The following is an 18,564-nucleotide window of genomic DNA, read 5'->3' as shown; positions in this document are numbered from 1 at the left end:
TCTCCCCAGGGTCCAGACCTGCATGGTTCCCGGGCTCTGCTGCAGGCACGGTGGGCGAGGCAGGAAGGAGGTTGTGGGCCCTGGAGGCTGGTTGGGGGCCTGCGCTTGCCAGCTGTGCACAAACTCAGCCACATCATCCGTCAGCTTCCCTGTCGGGGAAAGCCAGCATGACCATGGGTAGGGGGCGGGGCAGGGGGCACAGAGGGCTCTGGGGGAAGGCAGGTGGAGCCACAGAGATGCCAAGAGTGAGGCAAGGAGTTGAAGAATCTGGCCTCCTGAGCTCCCATCCCAATCTGCATTTCCCAACAGATCCACTCTCCTGAAAAAGGTGATTGGTAATAAAAGTCAAGAATGCTCAGAACTTGCAATAGCTCCCTACTGCTCCAAACTCAGGGAAGGCGACGCCCTGCAATCAGAGAACTAGCATGTGAGCCTGGACAAGCTCCTGCACTGCTCTGAGTCTCAGTTTCCCTATATGTCAAATGGGGCCGACAATCCCATGAGACTATTGCTATAAAGACTACATGAGATGATGCATGTGACGCGTTCAGCATGTTCCGTGTGTTCAAAGGTGTCACTTCCCTCTTCAGGTCACAGTCCCCACGATTTGACCCTGCACCCTTCACTTTTACTTCTTACCACTCCTCTGTAGGTACCGTCATCTGCAGCTGGGCCCTTTCTCTTCCTGGCTCTCTCTGGCTCTCTGCTCCCTGCCCCCTACCCCTCACACCCACACCCACACACCTCGCAGGGTCAGTCCCATTAGATCCTCACACAACCCTGGTGAGACTTCTCATCAGGACTATTTTACAGATGAGGAAACTGAGGTCGAGTGGTTAAGAACGTGCCTGAGGCCGCACCCTTGATAGTAAGGGGCTCTGGCTTCCCATTAGGTCTTTAGTACCCTGACCCCAGGGTCCTGCCCCAAGGCCTCTCCCACCCCTCGGGCATCACCTGTCCCTCACCCCCACCAAGACCCCTCAGAGGTCACCCGCCTTGCACCTCACCATAGCTGGTCACCAGGTCATCCTGGGGGTCGGCATTGTTGTTCCCACACAGCCCATGGGTCCAGCCCAGGAACTCTGGGCTCATCTTGATGTAGACAGCCGAGGCGCCATCCCAGGCCAGTGTGAAGGCCGACTGATGCTGCACGAGGACGTAGCCGGCAAGCCGCTGCAGACGCACGCTCCCCATCACGTGTGGCAGCTGGACCCTGCAGGATACAGCCCAGAGCCTCAGGGCATCCACACCACCCCAACTAGCCCAGTCCCTTCACCAAAGGACCCACTGTCCCTTCCTGCACGACCCATCATGTACACGGCACCTGCCTCATCCATGCAGCCACTGGTACCACAGGATCCGAGGACCCCACTTTCCCTCCCCATGACCTCTTGGGGGCCCAGAAGTCCACCATTAGAGAGGGATTCCTTTGTCTTCAGAGTTTTAAAATTGCTTATTAAAATTGCAATTTCCCTGGCAGGGATAAATCTCAGAGTTCCCTTCTCCTAGACAGGAGAGATGGTATAAGCAGACACCTACTTTATTTTTTGTGTAGGGAGGGCAAGAATGGAGTGGGGAGAGAAAAAGCTGAGAGAGAAGAACAGGGGGTGAAAGAAAAGACGCAGGGCCACAGCAATCTTGACACTGTCCCAGTTTTCTGGTACAGGGTTTCCTTGCCAATCTGGAATTTGGCGATTTTCAACTCAGCTGAAAGTCAGGAAAGGAAAACAATAGAAGCATCTAACCTGCCAAAACTGGTACCAAAAGATCCATACGCCAACCCTTATTCATAGGAGGAAGCTTGGGCCTTCACTTTATGCCCAGCCCCAGCAAGCGTGGTTACCCCATTTCCAGGTATGAAGCAGGAAACGAGAGAGGGGAGACGGGTCATTGCAGGAAGACCACTCACCCCCAGGAGCAACATAAAGGGACAGTGGACAGCCAGGGAATGAAAGGACAGTGAAGAAGAGACGAAAGAAAGATTTCAGAGAGGACCACCGTCTGGGGCCATTTAGGGTGGGACCAACCAGTCCCCATTCCTCATGGGGCCCCCCAACAAGGTAAGTGCTGGGACATCACTTGTCTCTGTCATCAGAAAAGGGTGAAAGCGTGCTCAGTATGTGCTCTGAGGAGACTTGAACTGTGTATGCTCTATTCAGGAAGATTTCTTTCAAATTGTGGAAGAAAAAAAATGAAGCATTCTTATAGTGGAAAGCTCTCAGCTATCTAGAAAACTCTGCTATTTTCCTGAAAACCCACTGTCTGGAAACCCATGGGGCCTGAGAGTTCCAGAAAATCTCGAGGGACTCATCTTTCTGCAAACCCAGCAGATTAGAAACCCGGCTGGTCTGCCAGTGTGTTCCTGCCCTAATGGTGGAAACTCTGCTGTTTGCCCCCAGAAAACAATTTCCTTTAGGTTTGAGAAGGGCGAGTGCTCACCCATCCCCCACCAATAGTGCCAGCAAGTAGGAGCGCTCAGGGCGGAAGGTGTCATAGTTACCTCACGCCTCCATGGGTGACCTCCTTGGCCAGATGGATCTCCTGCTCACCCGCCAAGAAGAGGCTGACAGACCTGGAGCAGGTGTAGGGCGAGGAACCGCACTGCGGGTCGTTGTGCACCTGTGTGGGGGGTTCAGAGGCCAGTGTGCAAGGTCCTGCCACAGCCTGGCCCTGAGCTTCGGTTCTGGGCCCAGACGCCCCTTATTGAGCTTCCGCTAATGCTAATCGCCTGCCCTCTGCGTGCCAAGCACCCTTCCTCTGTGATCCCTCCCAGGCCCCACCACACCACAGGCAGGTCAGAGCTGTGATTATCTGCATTTCAGAGAGGAGGCAGCTGCTGCTCAGACAGGTGGCACACACACAGCCAGGGTGTTAACCCAGGTATGACGGCTCAAATTCAGGGCTCCTTCCAGTACATTGTGCGGTCTCTTTTTTTCTGGATTTTTTTGTTTATCCATCCCAGGTCATCCAACCAGATAGAAAGCCCAGGTAGACACTCACACTATCTGACACTCATGCAGAACGAACACGCCTCCCTCACATATTCACTCATAGGGCACCCTCAATGCACACACTATAAACACACTCCTAGCACAGCCCTGGAGGCACAGTTAGGCCCTCCCCTGCACACGCAGACACACACGGCACTCCTGTGCCACCGTCACACACACATCTCCTCTGCCCCCTGCTCAGACAGAACCCATACCTCCAAGGCCATAGGACCCAAGGGGGTGGGGGGAGGCTCCCGGAGTTCAGAAAAAGGTCGCAAATGTGTCTCTTCCACGTGTGGAGACCCTTCCCAGGAGTGAACCTTCCACTAGATTACTCTTAAATGTGGTCAAGCAGGCTGGAGCCACTTCAACTAAAAGTGGGAGCTCTGAGAGCCATCCCATAGTCTAATCAAGTATTTTTCAAACTTTTTTGACCATAACCCACAGTAAGAAATATAAATATATACATAACAAAACAAAAGTTTTACAAAATAATATTTACCCCATTAATGTGTAATGCATTCTTATAATATTTTCTAGTCTCTTTGTTTTTTCTTTTTTCCTTTTTTGGTACTGGTTGTGACTCATTAAGTTGATTTCATAATCCAGTCCAATGCGTGGCACCCAATTAGTCTACGTAATTGTGGCACATCCATCATGAAATGATGTAGTCATCAAAAACTCTCATGTGTGGTCCCCCAAGGTAGAGAGGGCAGAATTGGTCAGAGTCCCCAGCCCATCCAGAGCACGGCCCCCAGGGCCCAGGGCAGCCTCTTGGCAGGTCTCTGCCTGAGACAGAAGGGGCATGCCCCGCTGGCAGAGGGGTGACACTGAGCACCAGGCTCTCCCCAAACTCCCAGCTCTAGGCCCTAACTCAGTACTGACCAAGGTGCCCTTCAGCAGAGCTGGCTCCCCAGGTCGACCTCTCTCCAGGTGGAGGTGTACTGACCTGCGCCTGAAAGTGACTCCCCGTGCATCACACGGGGCAAGCGTGTAAATCAGGTCTGCCAGACAGGGAGTCACACACGTGTTCATATACAAGACAAACTTTTACTGAGCACCAATCCAGGTACTGGGAACACAAATGGAAAGATGTGGCCCCTGGGCTGGAAAGCCTACATCTGGTAGAGGAGACCAACCCAGAAACAGACCTCTGTAAGAGAAACGCAATGGCAGTGTAATGATGTGGAACTTTGGCTACACAGGGAAGAGCCCCTGAGCGAGCTCAGGAGTTCAGGGCATCCAGGAAGGAGTGGGTGAGAGAGAACTGTGGAGCCCCCAGCTCCTTCCAGGAGCAGACTGTCTAACTAGGACAAGCAACGCCCAGGCCAGCTCAACCTCCAGGGCCCAGTGGAGGCTTCCAAGACAGGCAGGGCAGGGGAGACCTCACCTGGACTGAGAAGGTCTGCCCCTCGGGTTCATGGCGCCCCATCAGCGTGTAGCTCCCCTTCCCAGAGAGGTAGTAGTAGAGGCCATCAAACGTCTCTACATGGTGCTGTCCCCACGCCCGGCAGATGCTGTCCCGCTCAGGGCCGGCATTGTACACTGAGCCAGGGAAGAGAGAACGCCTCTGTAGAGCTGCAGTAGGCATCAGTCAGAGACTAATGGATTCTAGCCCTGGCATGGCCACTCCCATCCCCCCACCAGCCCAGGATCCCCAGACCTCATGTCCACAGCTTTTCCTGAACCCATGGCTCATCCCAGGAGTGGGATGGAGCCCAGACCCACCCATCTGGCAGCGCGGCCCAGTGGCATTGAAGCGTCTGCAGTCACAGAAGGCTGGGTGCACACACTCACCACCGTTGAAGCAGGAGAACAAGTCTGTAAGGGAGACACAGAAGGCACCTCCCTATCAAGCCGAGATTGGCAGAACCCAGGGACGTAGCACCTCCCTCTTGCGAGGGCACCAGGCCCCAGCCCTCCCAGGGCTACACAGACCTCAGATCCCCATCACAGGTAGCCCACACATTCCTTAGGAGATAGCCTTAATGGGGGCACAAACAGTGCCTCAGATGACTGCCTGGCCCCCTCCCTGGTAAGTAGGTAGGGTGGGGTCTCAGAGAACTTACCTTCGAAATGCACCAAGTGGCCCCCAGGTCAGCCCACCTGGGCCTTCAGCTCCCTAAGCCAGAAGTTCCTGGCTGCCAGGCAAGGCAGGCAGAACTGAGCATATGGAGCCTGCCTATGGGGTGAGCAGGAAGACTGCTCGAGATCGTCAAGTACTGCTCTCCTCACTGCTCATAAGCTCAGGGGACGAGGCCAAGGCATAAACCGGGGGCTGCAGGAGAAGCCTCATACTTGGAACACCGTAGAGAGAAAGGCCACAGAGGATGAGAAGACAGAGCACAGCAAAGTGCGGTGAGGAAAGGAGCCATGAGGTGAGAGGAGAGGCCATGGACACAGGACAGGGTGAGGGGAGAGGCCACAGACACAGGACAGGTGAGGGGAGAGGCCACAGACACAGTACAGGGTGAGGGGAGAGGCCATGGACATAGGACAAGCGAGAGGAGAGGTCACGGACACAGGATGGGGTGAGGGGAGAGGCCACAGACATAGGACAGGGTGAAGGGCAATGCCACAGAACGTAGAAAGAGGCCACAGAAACAGGGTGATGTGGAGGAGACAACAACCACTAAGCACGGAAGCACAGCATCACTGGGATCAGAGACTGTGAGTGAGGAAAGCCACAGGCCCACGGTCATCAGAACAGGACACTAGAGAGGAAGTGCTCCTTGGTCAGCAAGGGGAAAGCAGAGTGGAGTTGGAGGCCAAGGCTTGGGACGGTGGAAAGAGGCCTCGTGCAAAGAAAGGAGGTCACAAGAGGCCCCGAGGGAAGCCCTGACCTGCCGTCACAGGCCTCTCGGTGGGCCAAGGTCCTCCCTCGCACAGCCCACAGGCCAAAGGGAGGCAGCCACTTACAAGATGGTGCACATTTGGCCCGATGCAGCCGCCTTTCCCAGGAAGACATGGCCAACGAGTCCAGGGCTTCAGCCTTCTTTTAAGACAGAAGGAAGAGAAGGCGATCAAGGGCTGACCTCAGGGAGGGCAACCTTCCTGGAGGTTACAGCCCTTCCTGTCCATCACCTGGATGGAGGGAGGCCCCCTCGCCCTCAGTGCCCCTCCACCTCCCCAGGCCCATCTCCGAGAGGTATGAAGAGGTATGGATTTTCAGGCCTGCTCGAGGCCCAAAGGAGTGAGGCTGGTTTTTACCCTCCAAAGTGGCCTCTTGGTGGCCTGACCACACCCCCTCCCCTCCATGCTCCAATATCCCCCAGTCTCCCCACCTCCTCCCCTCCCTAGTAAACCTTTGTGACCGCCACAGCCCCACACAAAACCCCCTTGTCTGGAGAACAAACACAGTTCCTCCTCGCCACAGAAACCACATGGGGCAGAGCTAAGAAACAAAGGCAGCCCCTCACCCCAGGGCAAGGGAGCATCTCACCCCACCTGCCACCCAACCTTCCTTTGGGGCTCTTCCAACAGCAACAACAGTGCCTCACAGATCACTACCCACGGGCCTCAGAACTCAGCTCCACGTCAGGACGCTCCCTGACACCACAAATCTGAGGAGGACACAGGCAAAGCATAGCTCAGAAACCCTATTTTCCGGACCAGAAATCCCAATGCTTGGTCTCTCGAGATATAAGCCATCTGAAATTAGGGCTGTACTGGACATAACATGCATTCAGTCACCACCGCATGGCTAACTGACTAGGAGACCTGGCCTCTCGGAACTCCTGCCTAATGTCACCTGGACTGGGGCCCTGGGCACAGCAGTCTCTCCCTCTCGGAGCCTCAGACTCCTCATTTGTACAACTAACCAGAGCTGCCCCGGCCAGACGCACAGAACAGGATGAAGTCCCTGCCCTCACAGAGCTCGTGTTCTCGTTCCCAGGGCCAAGAAGGCACAAACCACACTGAGCGTGTTTGCGTCATGTGTCTTCCTCCCCCTTGTCATCTCCGCAGCCCCAGACTGAATCCCCAGCCTCCAGTGAAGAACTGGGAACATAGAAAGTATCCAGAACCTTTGGTCCCCGAGCCCAACCCCAATCGTTGCCCCTCCTTGCTGGCCAAGTCTCTCCACCTCATCCCCGGGCACTCGTCCCCTCCCTCTCACTGTCCTGCTGACCCCCTGAGAGGTCACTGGCCCCTCCTCGGCCAGGATTCTCATCCCACTTTGGCCGTGGTTCCTGGGCCCTCCTGGACTCTCCTGACGGTGCAGACCCCAGGAGTCAGGCTTCCACCCTGGTCATAAGCGATCTCATGGGGCCTCAAAGACCACAGGAAATGGGAAAGAGCAGCGGGGAAAATGGCCAACACCAACGTCCCACGGGCCCCAGAGAGCCCAGTTAAACTTGGTCTTTGTATCTCTTCACTCTGCACCTCCACCTCCAATGTGGCCTCTGAGGCTGTGGTTAGAGGGCAAGACGGCCTGATCTGCAGAATCGAGGCCACTTTCTGGAGAAAAGTTTAAATCCTGTCCAAACGCTTAGCTTCACCTTTATGCGATGAACCCCTCTGACAATCCAGTGAAGCCTACAGGCCCAGTCTCAGAATAATGTTTATAAATATATAAAATAAAGTGTAAGATGACAAAGGACATTGACTATATTGCACTAAGGTTATAAAAATATTTTGTAAAAACGTGTGACAATAATATTAGTACTTCTTTATTAACACATTAAATAACAAGATCTAAGCATCAGGTCCTATCACTGCCAGAATTCTGAAGCAGTGAACATAAAGGAGAGCGAGGGACATCAACGCCACCTGTAAGGTGATATGACAATATCTGTGATTTCTGTTGGGGACAGTTGCCAACACTGCTAATACTCTTATGGTTTGTAGCCTATAGCAATAAATGAAGGGAATGCTAAATTTCAGCTAGACTAAGATTCCTGTAAATAACAACGCATTTTTACCCATCCAAGTTCGTGGACCCTGGGTCTACACCATCCATTCTCTGGGGAATGACTGAGCTCTGTGGGAGTGAGGCAGCATTGAAATGAAGGTCGGTGGGCTGCTGGTCTGGGACCCCCTCCCGTACCCATGAGGGCATTCCAGGCAGAAGCCTTTGAAGAGTCCCCGGGTTCACTTTCTAGCTAATGGCCTCAATCCCCTCAACTCCAGTTGCCTTAAAGTAGGGCCACTCCAACCCTTTATTTGTTCTAAGGAGTAATGTGAGAAACCTGCTGGGGTTGCCTGGTCCAGATGCTCCCCAAGGAAAAGGCGGGGGCCTACCCTGGAATCTAGCAAGGAAAGAAACCCGCCAGGGGAATGAGCTGCTTGGGTAAGGATCATTTCCTCCACTAAAATGCAGAGATCCCTTGAGTCCTGTGGGGCATTCATGGTGTGGGGAGACAAGCCAGCTCCACCTGCTCCCTGAGGGCCCTGGCACCTACCTCGATTTCCCCATCGAGAAACAGAAGGATAACATTATCTTTCAACTCAAACCGTACCTGACTGTGATTCTAAAACTTAGCGCCTGGAAAAGTGGGCAAACGAGAAATAAAAAACCCAGATAACTCACAGGTTAGAGAACGATTGCCCCCTCCCACCTTGGGACCTTCATATCTATTTCCAAAGGACAGGTATCTGGAACACATTGTTTTCTATTATGAATGATGCTCCCCAACCTGCTGGCACAAGGAGGTACCCAGAGCTAATCCCTAGGGCCAGGGCGCATGAGCTGAGGCTCAAGACGGTCTAGGGACCAGCTGCAGGTGGGCTGGATTTGTAAGATGTCTGCGGTTATAGAAAGCAGACAAATGCAAGCCAGGGTTAGACAGAGAACCTGAGACTCCCGGTTCACAGACCAAAGACGTCTGGCAAAGGGGGAGAACAAGCTGCCACCTCTCCTGAGAGCATGGAGGAGCTCGCGGGGTGGGCAGTGGGGAATGGTCAAGACTCAGAGTACAGAGTTCGGGGCTCTGCTTCTCAACCAACCTTTCCTTGCAAACCCCACCAGGTGGCCGAGGTTTTGTCTCTCCTCTCAGGGCAGCATTGCTGGGGCACTGCTCGGGGAATGGAGAGGGGCCTCTGACAGGGTTTAGGGTTTTCCATGCCAGGCAGGGAAAAGAGAACTCCAGTCTCCCAAACCTTCACCTTCCTACTTTCACCCAGGGGAGGGGAGAGCTCAGCTGTCTCCTGATGGTGCCTTCATGCCCTCCTCCTCTAAAAAAAAAAAAAACTCAGCTGGCTGCAGGGCCCCAGGAGATTAGGAAAGTGGGAATGGATGTGTCTTATGAATTTGCATACTTCAGACACCTACTAGGAACCTTGTGAATAGCTGCAGAGACAGCCATCCTGCAACCTCTAGAGCTCCCAGCCAGCCTCTGACCCAGACAGAAATAAGCTTCCATCCACCCAGTGAAGCCCCCTTCCCTGGGCCCCCCTTACCTGGCCTCCCATCACTGCTGTAGCATCCCCTACAGCAAGGATCGCCTCCTGATGGCTATGGCTGGATGAGAAACAAGATTGGCATGGGCGAGGGACTAGGAATGGGCCATGCCTCCCCACCTCTCCCAGACCCATCCACCCTCTGTGCTAACCCCTGGGATCACCCATACCAGGAATAAAGATGGGAGCAGCGGGTGGGGCAGCCACAAGCTCCCACCTACTCACCTGGGATCCTGGTTTGGCTCAGGCTGCAGCTCTGCATTGCCCCGGGGTGTGGGTGCTGCACCTGGGGAGGGGGTTACTCTTCACTCAAGCTATGGCTCCCTTCGTTGGGCCTCCCACACGGGTCCCCCACCTGCTAGGAAGCCTCTCCCACATCCCCAGGCATCCCCCCATTCTCTCTCACCACAGCCTTCTCAAATCCTTTCTCCCCCTCCCTGGCGACTCTTCTCCAGCAAGGGTCTCCCTCTTTCCTCCCACTCTCCGTGCCCCACTGTTGAGTAGTTCCCCACCTTGGGTCTCTTCCACCCATTGCCCTGGCTGTCGCTGGCCTCTCTTCCCTTCTCTGCTCCCTCTCTCCCCGACCCTCTCCCTGGCTGTCCCCCTGTCCTCCCTCAAACCTTCTCTCCTTCCTTCGTCTCTCGAACCTGCCCAGGCCCTTTCGCCTAAACGTTCCCTCAGGCCCTGGCCTCCCCTAGCCCACCCCTCTCTCACCGAGAGACTGGACCCGCAGAGACTGCCCTGCGGGCTCGGCCCGGACCTGCCAAACGCAAGCGAGCAGCAGGCAGAGCGCCGGCGCGGGGGTGCGCGGGGCTGGAGCCCCCATCGGGGCGGGGGGACTGGGAAGCCTGAGCGCGGGCCGGGATCGGAGTGCCTCTCCCGGCGAAGGCAGGGTCACACCTCCACCCGTTGGCCGCTGTTCCTCCAGCTCTCTAGCCCCAGGGTTCCCTCGGCCCCTCCTCCCAGGCGCTTGGCTCCTCCCCGACCTTGAGAAACAGGACTGCCCAGCTCATTACCATAATTTAGGCGCCTGACGGTGGCCCAGCCTTCGCCCTCCTTGGCCTGGGGCTGCCTCTCCCCAGGGAGGCTGGATTCAGATCACTCAACCCTAAGTCCCCTGGGGGAGCAGGGAGGCAGCGTGTGCAGCCTCCAACATCCCTTACTCCTCAGAGATCCACAGCTCAGGAACCTGGGTCCTGGAAGCCCCTTACACCAGAGCCCAAATGCTGGTGTGAGACTGGTCTTCTGTTCTCCTTTTACAGAGGTCCTGGGACATGCCACTCAGTGGTCAGTGGCCAGTAGCAGAACCAGGGCTCAGGCCTACAGAGTCCTAGCCTGTGCTCCCACACTCCCCATTACAGCCTCCTGGGTCCCCAAATCCCCACCCTGCTCCCAGCTGTGAGCCCCTCCAGGGATGGATCCTGCCTTAGTCTTCTGCATGTCCAGCACTAGCTCAGGCCCCAGCTCTACAAAGGCCGACTGAATGACAGCAGTGCCTCACACTCGCATATTATTGCTCCCATCAAAGCCAGTCTTCTGCAAAAATAGCTCTAATTTTGTGATCAGGTATGCTCTCTCTCCAGGAGGAACATTAAAATAGTGGAAATGGGGGCCTGAGAGCCTTGGTAGTCTTTGTATCATTCTCTTGGCCAACTGAGCGGTGGAACACCAACTAGATGCCGGGACTTGCTGATGATGATGATGACAGTGGTCGTGGTGGTGATGATGGCCCCAGTAGATCCCTGGGCAGGGGTATAGATTTGGGATGCATGCATTCATTCATTTATTCATCCATTCAACAAATTTGTTGAGCACCTATTCCTCGCCACACACTATTCTGGAAATATAGTGGTAAATAACGCACACATAGCTATTCCCACACAGGGCATTTAAAGCCATGGGCATGGATGGAAAGGTGAAGGGAGAGCCAAGGGTGGAGACTTAAAGAACACTGGTTAAGGAACGGGTGGAGGCAGGGCCGTCTCAGAGGAAGCTGGAAAAGGAGCACTTGCAGGAGAGGAGAACCAGGACCCTGTGCTGTCCTCAAAACAAAGAGGGGAGCATTTTAAGAAGAATAGAGTCTGGGGGGGGGGGGAGGTCATATAAAGTAAGGACTCGCGTGCCAGTGGATGGCATTCCCCCTCGTAAGGGCAGTTGCGACTGTGTCTGGACTCTAAAAATTAAATAAACAGCCATATGACATAGTTACGAAATGTAGGGAATGAACAAAAAGAAGTTGGAGGGAAGAATATTTTATGTGTCTTTCCTGGACCCTTGACAATCCCACAAGTCTTTCCCTTTATCTCTGACTTAACTAGTTAGTACTAAGGTGAGAACATGGATAATATTTTAAGGTTTTTCTCAAGGAGGGATTTACATCTTAAACTAGACAATAATTTAGCCCAAATAAAAATAGTCTGCTGCATGACTTCCGCTTTTCGGGGTGGGATGCAAAGGAGGGGGTCTTTAGGCGCCCCTGAAGTTACCCTGATTTGGGCTGCTGTTCATCTCCTGTCCCATGCCCCCGACATGGTGCCATCAGGTCAGGCCCCCACCCTGCGGCAAATCCAGGCAAAAGTTCCATATCTAGAGGTCCCCAGTCTCCCCATTCACACCTGGTTTATCGCCCCTCTTCTGGGCCCCCGATTTCCTCTCAGTCTGTCCCAGGCTTGGTTCATTGTCTGCACCCCAGCACTAGGCCTAGGAGTTGAGCAAACCTTGGTTGAATTGAATCAAATGAACTAGATGGATCTGGGCCCTGGGTAAAGGTCAGCGGTAAATCAGGACGTCATTGCCAGGCCTTTCCATGCTTCAGTGAGTGAGAGAGAGAGAGAGAGAGAGAGTGTGTGTGTGTGTGTGTGTGTGTGTGTAGAGGGCACGTGGACTGGGGGAGGTTGGTTGAGGAAGGGCACTCCAAGCTGGCTCAGGCCTCTGCGGGCCACAGTAAGACCCAGCCCCGAGGAATTCACAGATTAAAGTGAGAAAGGCCCACGGAAGAGGCCATTTTGGAATGTACGCTGAAGGTGAAATGCGTGACAAGGGGTGACAGCCTCAGGCGGGCGAATGGGCCTCTATTTGTGTATCCAGAGAAAACTGACTAGATTAGCCCACCCCCTACCCACCGATGTGAGAGTCTCAGGACCTCTGTATTCCAGCCCCCACAAAAAAGTCCCAAACGTCCTCCCCAAGCCTCCCCGAGATCCTCTCCCTCCGCCGCGTGTGTTTGGGGGCCATTCCAAGAGGCGAGCAAGCCTCGAGTCCAACCACCGCCACCGCCGCCGCCACCACGTACACACACTCCAACCGGTTTGCTCCCGGGGCGTCCGTGGGAGGCAAGGAGGTTCAGGACAGATGTCTCCGGCCTCCCAGCTACCCCGCCCCCGTCCCCGCCCCCTCCAAGGCCCCGCCCCAGGTCCCGCCTCCGCCCGCCCCAGTCCCCCCATTACCCCCAGGCCCCGCCCCTGCCGCTCAAGGCACCGCTCCCGCCTCCTCCCCTTCTAAGGCCCCGCCTCCGCCCGCCCCAGGCCCCGCCCCATTTCTCCCAGGCCCCGCCCCCGCCGCTCCCAAGCCCTGCTGGTCGCGGTTGCCGCTCCTGCCGGGTCCGGCAGCCAGGCACCCGAAGGAGGGAGTTGTGCAGCGACGCGGCGCGATCTGGCCCAGCCATGGACCGAAAGGTGGCCCGAGAATTCCGGCACAAGGTCAGAGCTGCTAGGGGCGCCCCAAGCGCCCCGGATGCCTCCCTTTTCCACCCGGGCCTAAGGGCTCTGGGTGGTCTGGGACACCACCCCTGCCTCCCCCTCCCCCAACCTGCCCCCAGGGTCGTTTGGTTGCCAGCAGGGATCCCCAGTTAAATAAGGGAGGAGCACTGAGACTCCAGGGGTGGGAACCGCTAAACTGATCTCCTGCAAGTGTTCTTTCTCCTTCTGCCCTCTAGGGGCTGGCACTTGTCTGGGGTTGGAATTCCTTCTAGCCTTGGCCTAAGATAGGACATTTCTCTGAGATGCCCCATAGTGGGCAAATCCCGCAGCTCCTAGTGCCCCCCAGCTCAATTGGAGCATGTGGAGAGGGTCCTGGGCAGTGTCTGAGAAGTGAGGATTCCTAGGAAGGGGAACTGGGTGTCTCTCTCTGTCCTTTGACCTCAAAACACCAGTTAGAAGCACTTCAGGGAGCCCCTGCCCTGCTGAAGGGCATTTCTTAGGGCCCAAGAAGCAACTGAGGAAGTGGTGGTGGCCAGGGGCAGTGGGAGGAAGGGAGGAGGTACAGAGACTCAGCCAGATCCTTCAGGCAGAACCACATCTCCCCTACTGTGGCCCACTGAGGGGCCTCACTGGGGGTCCAGGATCCTCAGAGACCACCACTGGAAGCTGCTGGATTTCACCCAGGGCATTTCCTGAACTGTTTCCAGAGCACACAAGAGCTGCTGAGGCCCTGAGCCCAGAGAGACCATTGCAGGAGACCCAGCAGACTCCCCACCAGGTTTTAGGATGCTTCAGAGCCCAAGGGTGAAGCTGGGGGTGTCTGGAACTACCCAGACACTCTGCCTGAGGGGCAGGTGACTGTGTGCCCTGAGGCCCTCCCAGAGCCCAGAGGGGCAGTGACTTTAGACCAAGCCAAACCCCTTCCCAGGCCTGAGAGGCAGAGCTCAGGTAGGCAAGGTTAGAGTGCTTACCCCCTCCCTCCCCACAGAGAGGCCCAGGGGAGCCGAGGACCCAGCCAATGTGGGGGCTACGGGGGCTAAGGGCCAGGGGCCAGGGGTCAATCATTCACTTCATAAACAGGTTTTGAGCACCCGTTCTGTGCCAGGCCCCGTCTCTGCCCTCAGACTGCTGGTTGTGTGGGTGGGAAGCAGACCCTCCACTAATAATTACCCGTGGCTGGGTGCTGAGTGTTGGGATCAAGGTTTGGTGGGGGCACAAAGGGGACAGCTCACAGTGGCAGAAGCCTCCTAAAAACGAGGCCTTGGGCATCCCAGGGGTGAGAGCGAGCTGGAAGTTCAGCGGGAGTTTGGGGGGCTGGTGCATAGCCAGGAGAGCCTGGGACAGTGTTCACCAGCGCATCCTGTTGCGGAGGCTGTGAGGGGAGAAATTTCAGCCGCCAGGACGTTTGGTAAGTGTAGGTTTCAGGCACCTGCCATGAAGGAGCACAGCCTCCCGTCCGCCACCCCAGACTCAGGCTTCAGTTTCAGCTCCCTGCCCCTCAGCTGAAAGTAAAGTGGGCTCCTCTTTTATCTTCTCTTCCTGGTTTTCTACAACTACACTTTGCCTCTTTAGAGAGAATTTCCTCTGGGGTCCCCAGTGTCTGACTGGGTCCCTGGGTTAGCCCCCGTTCCTCTTCCACAGGCCCCACAGGCTCCAGAGGGCCTCAGGCTTGTGTGTTTCCACTGCCCTGCTCTTCCCCACCGCAAGAGTCATTACCTATTAATGCCTGGTGTGTACAGGCAGGGCAGGCGCCGTGCTGGGCAAGGCCGGGGCTGGACTTTGTGCCCTGCTGCTTCAGAGACAGCAGCCACCTTCCCTCCCAGGTTGGAGATCATCTGGGAACTGGGGAGAGAGGATGAAGCCGCAGAGGATAGAGATGGGGGCACACAGACATACTGGGTGAAATTTGCAGCTTGCTATTAATTGCTTTCTAAATGTCTCTTCCTTAGTATTTCAGAGCAAGTTTACCTATTCCCAAGGGGTAATCTAAATCCTTAGTTATTGGAGGTAGCATTAAAGGTAGTGTATTGTCATGGAAAGTGCTGTGTGACCTTGAGCCAGTTATTAACCTCTCTGTACCTCAGTTCTCTAATTTGTTAAGTGAAGATAATAATATTTACCTAGTTAGGTTATTGTGAGTGTCGGTTGAGATCTACATGTGTGTAGGGAGCTTAAATAGACCTGGGCACTTAGTGAGTCCTCAACAAATGTCCACTGTTCTTGTCTATTATCTGAAGTTAGGCAGAACTGGGGTCCAATCTCAACCCCGTCACTCACTGCCAGTCAGACCTTGGGCAAGCCGCTTAATCTCTCTGAGCTCTAGTTTCCTCAGCTGTGAGATGAGGTTCGTAGTGCCTCCTTACAGGACAGTTAGGATTAAATAGGAATTCAGGTGCTGGCTGCTCTGGGCCTACAGTCACCAGTTGGTCAGTGGCCACACTGTCCCAGCTGATGCCTGCAGAGCATCCTGTTGGACGAGCCAGCAGGCTCCAGGCTGCCGAGTAGAGTCTATTCCTCTGGGCTTGTGTGGTTTCCTCAAGGACATCAGCAGCACTTGCGTGCTCTTCCGGTCACAGCTTTGGGCCCAGGGTCCTGAGGCGAGGGGAGGGGGCGTCTTCCCTGGAGAACCGACTTTTCTGAGGAAGGCGGCTCTTCTGTCACTGCCCCTGTGTGTTGTAGGAACTGGGTTACTCATTTGCTCAGAGTCTTTATTGCCTGTTCAGCAGTCATGCATTTATGGGGACTGTAGTGTCTCTTGCCCCAGGACAGGCATCTGGGTGGGGGGATAAATAAGAAGGTCAGAAAGAGCCCCTGCCTTCTAGGGATTTGCTAACCATTCATTCATGCATGCATGCATGTACACCTGCAATAAATACTGCCTGAGCTCCCAATACATGCCAGATAGTACTCTAACCACTGAGTAACAAAACAAAATCCCTGCCCTTGAAAGAGAGCAATGAGGAAGACAGACAGTTGACAAATAAACCAATAAAAGTATCATATAATACCAAATAGCGATAAATGCTGTGAAAAAAAATAAACAGGGTGAGGAGATGGAGAGTAACCAAGGGAGTCAGGAAGGCCTCTCTGAAGAGGTGATACTTGAGCAGAGACCTGGGAGAAGTGAGGGAAGGAGCTGTGGGGATCTATGTGGGAGAACATTCCAAGAAGAGGGAACAGCCAGTGCAAAGGCCCTGAGGCAAGTGTATGCTTCCCTTCTTTAGGAACAGCAACTAGGACAGTATTTCTGAGAGGAATTATGGAATGAAGAGTAGTGGGAGGTGGATTAGAGGGGGTTGGGGGCCTGGCAGGCTATGGTCAGGACTTGGAGTCTTGTTCTAAGTGTGATGAGAAGCCAGCAGAGGAGTGACATGACTGATTTACATTTAAAAGGGATTGCTCTGACTAGGGCCAAGAGTGGAAGGCTGACCACCGACTAGGAGGCTCCTGCAGCCTCAGCCAGAGGTGGGGGCTTGGACTAGGGTGAGGAGTGGTCAGACCCAGGATCCATGTAAAGGGAGCCCTGGCGGGCTTTGCCAATGGGTTGGCTGTGGGTGAGGAGAGAGGGGCATCAGGGGGGAGTCTTCATTTCGGGAGGAGGAGCAGATTGGTGGGGACAGAGCAGGAGACGCTGGAAACGAAGGGTCCCATTCTGGGTGTGTGGAGTTTGAGTTTGAGATGCCTTTGGGGCCTGTAAGTGGAGAGGTGGCTGAGAAGGCCAGTAGCTGTAGGAGTCTGTGGACCGGGGAGGTCTGCGCTGGAGATCAGCCTCAGTGAGTCCTTGGGGCATACATGGTAGTTCCAACCCCGAGACTGGTGATGTCACTTCAGGAGACAGTGCAGAGGGAGAGAAGACCCGGGACAGAGACTGCGGCACCCCGGACTTTGAGGAGAAGGCACAGCCGGTGAGCAGGAGAAGGAGGGTGTGATTGGCTCGGCCAAGTGCTCTGTCAAATGCTGCCAACTAGTTGGCAGGACACCAGTCTCTTGAAAAGGTGAAGGGTAATAAAACAGGAGTTGAATAAACCCGTACTGTCTGGGATGCACGCTGGGAAGGCCTCGGAGGAAGCGTGGCTGCATCCATTCCCCCACCAGCACTTCTGGAGGGCCCCCTCTCTGCCAGCTGCTGAGACTACAGAGTTTGTTTTCATTTACTCTTACTTAGTTTTATTTAACATACACTTAGAACTTACTGTTTGCCAGGCTCTGTTCTAAGCATTTAACAGTTATTAACTCATGAATAATAAAAAGCAATTATTAATCCCTCATAGAAGGATGATATGAAATAGGTACTTTTGTCCTCATTTTACAGACGGAAACTGAGGCACAGAGAGGTACAGACCCAGAAGAGGAAGGGGCTTGTTGACCTCGCCCTCCACACTCCCCCCAGCCTGTGTCTGGGCCTCACACAGATTACTGAGGAGACAGGAGAGTAAAGAGAGAAAGGACACAAGCTTATTGAGTCCTGTGGCAGGGGTGGGACAAAGTGGTGTCCTGTGTGCAGAGAGTGACAGGACAGGCTTTGGGGGGAGCTGAGGAAAAGCTTGACCAAGGACAGCCGACACTGAGGCATCTTAAAGTGGGAGGGAGAGCTCACAGACAGGAAATGCTGCTGGCACCACCACAGCCCCACCGGCTAGGGTCCTGGCAGGAAGCCGGTGGCTCATCCAGCCAGGAAACGCAGCGTTTTATGAGGGGCAGGGACACAGGAGCTGACAAGGTGTGGTAACAGCCTGGGAGCAGCAGCAGGAAGCCAGGTGCTCCTGGAGGGGCAAGGGGAGAGGGGCTCCCCAGGAGAGGAGGAGCCACAGCTGCAGAGAGAGGCCCAGACCTGCCACAGGGCGGGCATCAGAACCCCATCCCCTTTCTCCTCATGCCCGCTCCCTGCTGGGGTGAACACAGTAGGAAGCAAGGGCAGGGAGCCCTGGCAGAGCTTCCTGGCACGCAGGGCAGGTGCAGAGGCTGGGGAGCCAGTCTGCAGGCACAGAGGACGAAATCCAGCATGCATTTTGGAGCCCTGGTCACTGTCCTGTGTACTTTACATATATTCACTCATTTAATCCCCACAACAGCCCGAGGAGAGTGGAATTACATGCATTATTTAATTATTCTTGCTCTCTTTCTCCCTCTTTGGCTGGGTGCACACGTGGAGTTGAATTTGCGTGAGCTGAATGTTGTGTGCTTCCCCTGTGCGGCTGTCCTGAAGGGCCAGTCCACATGGAGGAGCTGGGAGACAAGGCTCGAGGGGGCCCAAGGCCAAACCCAGAATTTGCCTCCAGTGCCCCCAAAAAGGGGGCTGAACCCCACTCCACCTGAGCACAGAGCCAGCAGAGCATCAGCTGGAGAGCGCTGATGCTGATGGAGGGGACCAGACTCGAGGTGGGCGAGGATGGGGGGTTGATGTGATAAAGAGCCTCCCCCCAACAGTTATTTGTAGATGATGGCCTTCTTTAGGGTGTCTGTGCCCATATCAAGAG

The 18,564-nt window shown here is 55.0% G+C and overlaps 2 protein-coding genes across 4 annotated transcripts in view; one reads left to right on the top strand and one right to left on the bottom strand.

Annotated features, from left to right (window-relative positions):
• Positions 1 to 10,215, bottom strand: part of OTOG (otogelin) — a 94,995-nt gene extending 84,780 nt beyond the window's left edge. The window contains exons 1-8 of the mRNA XM_070626646.1: positions 10,104 to 10,215; positions 9,390 to 9,484; positions 5,910 to 5,985; positions 4,719 to 4,811; positions 4,381 to 4,535; positions 2,501 to 2,619; positions 1,008 to 1,213; positions 19 to 149 (exon numbers count right to left, since the gene is read on the bottom strand). Of these exons, the coding sequence (XP_070482747.1) occupies positions 19 to 149; positions 1,008 to 1,213; positions 2,501 to 2,619; positions 4,381 to 4,535; positions 4,719 to 4,811; positions 5,910 to 5,985; positions 9,390 to 9,484; positions 10,104 to 10,215 (987 nt within the window). The remainder of the gene's footprint in view (positions 1 to 18; positions 150 to 1,007; positions 1,214 to 2,500; positions 2,620 to 4,380; positions 4,536 to 4,718; positions 4,812 to 5,909; positions 5,986 to 9,389; positions 9,485 to 10,103) is intronic.
• Positions 10,216 to 12,711: 2,496 nt separating this feature from the next.
• The window catches only part of USH1C (USH1 protein network component harmonin), a 47,831-nt gene continuing 41,978 nt past the window's right edge, over positions 12,712 to 18,564 (top strand). For all 3 annotated transcript variants that reach the window (XM_070624380.1, XM_070624379.1, XM_070624381.1), the window contains exon 1: positions 12,712 to 13,087. In XM_070624380.1, the coding sequence (XP_070480481.1) occupies positions 13,052 to 13,087 (36 nt within the window). In that variant the 5' untranslated portion in view covers positions 12,712 to 13,051. The remainder of the gene's footprint in view (positions 13,088 to 18,564) is intronic.

Source organism: Equus przewalskii, chromosome 6 (assembly GCF_037783145.1).
Source record: "Equus przewalskii isolate Varuska chromosome 6, EquPr2, whole genome shotgun sequence".
Classification (NCBI taxonomy): domain Eukaryota; kingdom Metazoa; phylum Chordata; class Mammalia; order Perissodactyla; family Equidae; genus Equus; species Equus przewalskii.
The sequence above is the reverse complement of the archived record's forward strand: the minus strand, read 5'-3'. Positions and strand labels throughout refer to the sequence as shown.